The 6,031-nt window shown below is 42.3% G+C and overlaps 1 protein-coding gene across 1 annotated transcript in view; it reads left to right on the top strand.

Annotated features, from left to right (window-relative positions):
- The window catches only part of LOC310791687 (ras-related protein Rab-36-like), a gene marked incomplete at its 5' end in the record, with an annotated part of 17,986 nt that extends 11,955 nt beyond the window's left edge, over positions 1-6,031 (top strand). Inside the window, 4 exons of the mRNA XM_083653342.1 lie at positions 4,421-4,502; positions 4,620-4,710; positions 5,210-5,326; positions 5,744-6,031. Of these exons, the coding sequence (XP_083509468.1) occupies positions 4,421-4,502; positions 4,620-4,710; positions 5,210-5,326; positions 5,744-5,805 (352 nt within the window). The 3' untranslated portion in view covers positions 5,806-6,031. The remainder of the gene's footprint in view (positions 1-4,420; positions 4,503-4,619; positions 4,711-5,209; positions 5,327-5,743) is intronic.

The raw sequence follows: 6,031 nt of genomic DNA, 5'->3' as shown, positions 1-6,031 counted from the left end.
TTCCCTCACACATCTTCTATCGGATAGCTAGTGGCCACTGTTTGTAGCTGAAGGGGATAGAATCTATCCCCTTCAGCTACATACAGTGGCCACTAGTTTTTCATTTGTTTCTTTTTTGGCTTGAGAACTGGAGTTTGTAGCTGTAATGACTTGTAGAGGATGAGCCAGAGAACTAGACTTTGTAGGTGAAATGACTTGTAGAGGATGAGCCAGAGAACTAGACTTTGTAGCTGTAATGACTTGTAGAGGATGAGCCAGAGAACTAGACTTTGTAGCTATAATGACTTGTAGAGGATGAGCCAGAGAACTAGACTTTGTAGCTATAATGACTTGTAGAGGATGAGCCAGAGAACTAGACTTTGTAGCTATAATGACTTGTAGAGGATGAGCCAGAGAACTAGACTTTGTAGCTATAATGACTTGTAGAGGATGAGCCAGAGAACTAGACTTTGTAGGTGAAATGACTTGTAAAGGATGAGCCAGAGAACTAGACTTTGTAGCTATAATGACTTGTAGAGGATGGGCCAGAGAACTAGACTTTGTAGGTGAAATGACTTGTAGAGGATGGGCCAGAGAACTAGACTTTGTAGCTGTAATGACTTGTAGAGGATGAGCCAGAGAACTACTAGACTTTGTAGGTGAAATGACTTGTAAAGGATGAGCCAGAGAACTAGACTTTGTAGCTATAATGACTTGTAGAGGATGAGCCAGAGAACTAGACTTTGTAGCTATAATGACTTGTAGAGGATGAGCCAGAGAACTAGACTTTGTAGGTGAAATGACTTGTAGAGGATGGGCCAGAGAACTAGACTTTGTAGGTGAAATGACTTGTAGAGGATGAGCCAGAGAACTAGACTTTGTAGCTATAATGACTTGTAGAGGATGGGCCAGAGAACTAGACTTTGTAGGTGAAATGACTTGTAGAGGATGGGCCAGAGAACTAGACTTTGTAGGTGAAATTACTTGTAGAGGATGAGCCAGAGAACTAGACTTTGTAGCTATAATGACTTGTAGAGGATGAGCCAGAGAACTAGACTTTGTAGGTGAAATTACTTGTAGAGGATGGGCCAGAGAACTAGACTTTGTAGCTGTAATGACTTGTAGAGGATGAGCCAGAGAACTAGACTTTGTAGCTGTAATGACTTGTAGAGGATGAGCCAGAGAATTAGACTTTGTAGCTATAATGACTTGTAGAGGATGAGCCAGAGAACTAGACTTTGTAGGTGAAATGACTTGTAGAGGATGAGCCAGAGAACTAGACTTTGTAGGTGAAATGACTTGTAGAGGATGAGCCAGAGAACTAGACTTTGTAGGTGAAATGACTTGTAGAGGATGAGCCAGAGAACTAGACTTTGTAGGTGAAATGACTTGTAGAGGATGGGCCAGAGAACTAGACTTTGTAGCTGTAATGACTTGTAGAGGATGAGCCAGAGAACTAGACTTTGTAGCTGTAATGACTTGTAGAGGATGAGCCAGAGAACTAGACTTTGTAGCTATAATGACTTGTAGAGGATGGGCCAGAGAACTAGACTTTGTAGGTGAAATGACTTGTAGAGGATGGGCCAGAGAACTAGACTTTGTAGCTGTAATGACTTGTAGAGGATGAGCCAGAGAACTAGACTTTGTAGCTGTAATGACTTGTAGAGGATGAGCCAGAGAACTAGACTTTGTAGGTGAAATGACTTGTAGAGGATGAGCCAGAGAACTAGACTTTGTAGCTGTAATGACTTGTAGAGGATGAGCCAGAGAACTAGACTTTGTAGCTATAATGACTTGTAGAGGATGGGCCAGAGAACTAGACTAGACTGTAGCTGACGAGCAGCGCGCTTTTCCTCCAAATGTTCAACTTTTTTCAGCGTGAGACACCCAGAGCGCTCCGCCAAAAACACTAGACGCTGAGAGCGTTTAAACCAGGGGTGGGCAACTATTTTTCATGGGGGGCCACATGAGAAACCCAGATTGTTGCCAGGGGCCGAACAAATATTGTCATGCCGTAACCCATGGATGGGCAACTTTGATGATAGAGAGGGCCAAAAAAAATGTCCTCGCTACCAGGTTTTGCTGAGGGCCGAACGGCGCCAGCACGAAAAATTTGGGGCATTTGAACTCATTTTAAATTAACAGTTGTGATGTCATTATTCAGTCTTAAACACCAATATTTGATCCTTTTCTCACTCACTCCTATGTCACCACCTGCTCTCAGGGCTTGAAATTAACTTTTTTGACCACCTGCCAATATGGCTGCTAGATTTTAAAGTTACCAGCCAATTAGAATTTCCACTAGCCGAAATGTTTTTCTTGAAATAAACCAGACTATGAGTGGGTTAATTTAAGCATTAGTATCAGTAAGTGGCCCGGGATGATCAAAGCCTGTGTTGAGGGTCACACGAACAAAAATGCACTCTTGAAGCTAAATGAATCCAAAACCAACAAGTTAATTATTTAAATTTCTATTTCAATGTAGCCTTTTAGTCATAAAGATTATTGAAAGATATTCCATATTCATTACATTACATACATTACATTACGTCATTTGGCAGACGCTTTTATCCAAAGCGACTTACAATAACACATTTTTGTCAGCAATAGAGCAATCAACTATGCAACACAGTCTATGATAACTACAACATCTGAAGGAATAGTGGTAAAGTTAAGTTATTCTAACTAAGTTAGAAGTTAAAGTCGAACTGAACCTGTTCGTCACGTGCATAATGAGTCCGTTTCAGACTGAAAACATAGTTTGTCTAAGATGACAGGTTGAGAGGCGGGTCATAGTATCATGTCGATGATTTTATTTGACAATTCTGGGGACTGGATTGGGCTTTGGCCAATCCTGGCGTGTTCCGCCTCCAAATCGAGTGGGATTCAGTGTGTTGTGGCGCTCCCCTCGGGAAGAGCCTTTTGACGGGAGGAGTGGAGCTCAGCGAGCCGCAGGCAGCCAGCTACCTTCGTGTTGCCGAGCGGAGAGTGCAGCACGTCGGCCTGGAATCTCCGAAGTGCGACCCCTGACAACCAAGCTCTCGGATGCGCGCGCCATTATCGCTGCTGTAAATACGATATCCCTGGAATGCGCATTTTAACGAGCCAGTTACATTTCTTTGCATTCTTAGAGATTATAGTTTTTGTTTTTTGTTCATGTTTCTAACAATTGGCCAAGTTAGTAGTTAGTTTATGGGATAGGAATTCTGCCAGATGACAGGCACTAGGCGCCATTTTCTACTTCATTTGGAAGAGAAAATGATCCAGAAATGAAGATTTGATTGACAGCTGCATGTCGTGATATGATTGGCTGAAATGGGGTAGAAATTTGATAGTACTAGGTGACGTCAGCAAACTGTACATTACTGTTATCAATAAAATCTTGAAAAATGAACTTTTGATGTGAAAAAGTGTGAAAAACTAAAGAAATTAGATTGTTGTGATTTTGTTTGCATACATTATTACATCGGTGCACTGCATACCCAGGTATTTGAACTAAAAGAAAAGAAAAGTCATTTTTGGGTTCAGCTCGACTTTAAGTTAGTTATATTCCAGACTGAAATGCTATAACAGAAAGTATTGGCCAGAATGACATGAACATTTGGACACTTATTCAGCGGGTATCTTGCATGTTGCGTTCAGGTGCACTGTAAAAAAAGAAAATATATATATTTTTTTCAATTCCATCGCGGGCCACACAGGTGCCCGAGGGCCGCGGGCCATATTTTGCCCATGTGTGGTTTAACGTGCTTCCTTACCATAGAGAATGAATTGTAGAAAGGCGCTGGCAGCTCAAATAAGGGCATTGTGTCTACACGGCCGCTAACACAGTAAAGTTAAGGCTTAGTTCCATTTTGGTCCCCAAAATCAGCGCCCAACGTGGGGCTCGAACCCACGACCCTGAGATTAAGAGTCTCATGCTCTACCGACTGAGCTAGCCGGGCTGCCTTGAGTTCTTTACAGTGCACTATATGTGCCTGCCTGCAGCCCCCCTCCTCCCCCACAGTCCATTCATAGTCAATGAGGCTCCAACACTGGGTGCAGCAGGGGGCTGTGTGAAAAACATGCATCAGTCATATAGTGAGAGAGTACAGGGTGATCCTACTTTAAGGGGATGCAACCATTCGATGCAACCTGACCTTTACATCATGCTGCAGCTGCCAATCACCTGGACACACACACACACACACACACACACACACAGCTCTGCTCTGTCTGTTTCACTCTCGTCTCTTCTTATCCTCTCTCTCTCTCTCTCTCTCTCTCTCTCTCTCTCTCTCTCTCTCTCTCATAAGTCGTGGCTTATGTGACAGGTGTCAAGGGTCAGAGGGTACACTGTCACACGCTTTTTGGTTGATGATGGTTCTGAAATGTCTTGTTGAGGATGGGCCAGAAAGTGAGTTTTGAAATCCAGAAATGTAAATTGATTTCATCCACCCAGGCAGTGGTTAGAGGAGGCCATGAGAGAAAATGAGCCTGGATCGTGTTTCATCTTCCTGGTTGGCACCAAGAGTGACCTGCTGGTGAGTGTATGGATGATTTTTTGATCACTTGCAATGAATGTTACCAGTTTTTAATATTTTCTTTTGAGCAGATTTTTTTATCATTTTCTGCTTTGACCTCATTGTCTTCTCCTTCAGCCCTCAGAGGAACGGCACAGGACAGAGAAAGACGCCATCAGGATGGCAACAGAGATGCAGGCAGAGTTTTGGGCTGTATCGGCCAAATCAGGTATGCTCACTCTCTTTAAGTCTCATAATTAAGTTAAATTAAATTAGGTTAGGGAAGGGGGGGGTGCTTTAATCAAAGTCTGACAAATTAAAATCTCCCGGACAAGAAGTCCAGTGAAATTATCTCCCTCTAAACACAATTTGAATTGTGATAGGCTCAAATTAAATTTCCACACATCTCCTTTTAAATAGCCTAGGTGAATATTTTTATGATGTGTATGTTATATAGCATACCTGGTCATTATGCGGCCCATCGGGTATAATAAGCATATAACACGGCCTGTCCTGATCTATTGCTTAATTATAAGAATGCCACCTTTTTGTCCATAATTGTTTTATGGGGTATTTTTCATACTAATCATGAGCCAAAATGTTAATTCATACAAATGTTTAACCTGCACCATGCTCTTCAACTTTTATTGATTACATTGTATCGTGGTTGTATCAAATCATGAACCCAATATCGGAGATCAAATCAAACATATTTCCCTCTGTCTTAGGGGAGAATGTGCAGGAGTTTTTCTTCAGAGTGGCAGCTTTGGCCTTTGAGGACTCCATACTGAAGGACATGGAGGGAGGAGTCACACCCACCAGCATTGGACAAGGAAACAGTATCAGTAAGGAATCACTTTCATCTCATAACAAGCAGAGATTTCTGGTCCGTGAGTTCTCACATGACATACACCACCAGTCAAAGGTTTGACATGCAAAGTTATGCTTTAAATTGACAAGATTAACGTTGGCACCCCGTGGCACAATTAAAAAAAGTTGCATTATTCTCCGTTCACTGCCATTCATAATTTCTTCAGCGCTGGTACAGGGAGAAAGCAGGAAGTGACGTTTCACTTTGGCTCTCTATTGTGCTAGTGGCATTCTCTTCATCTCATGAGACCTTAAATCATATTAAATATAATCAAGTAAGCCGAATCTCAAGAACTCTTACTTTCATTTATTCTCTATCACAGATGATGTGAAGTGTGATGATCTTTGATGATGTGAAGTGTGATGATCTTTGTGGCTGTTTGTGTCACCAGGATCGGATCGGGCCAACCTGGAGCAGACCGCTGCCAAAGACACCAGCAGAAACTGCTGCTGATGAGAAGACTGTTACTGTGAGCTTCGGCTGTGGGAAATAAAGTGTCTGACCGTCTAGAACTGGATTGTCATGTGCCTTTCCCCATCACCTTTATTAACTCATAAAAAACTGCCATGTATTGTGGAGATATGTATTATTAGGGTTCAACCAATAGGAGCTTCTGAAAGCCGACACAACATAGATATTTTTATATTGATGCCCCCCCCCCCCCATATGCAGTGTTTGA

This window comes from Poromitra crassiceps (genome assembly GCF_964638095.1).
Source record: "Poromitra crassiceps genome assembly, chromosome: 17".
In the NCBI taxonomy this organism is placed as follows: domain Eukaryota; kingdom Metazoa; phylum Chordata; class Actinopteri; order Beryciformes; family Melamphaidae; genus Poromitra; species Poromitra crassiceps.
Note: the sequence above shows the minus strand (reverse complement) of the source record. Positions and strands in the feature narration are given on the sequence as shown.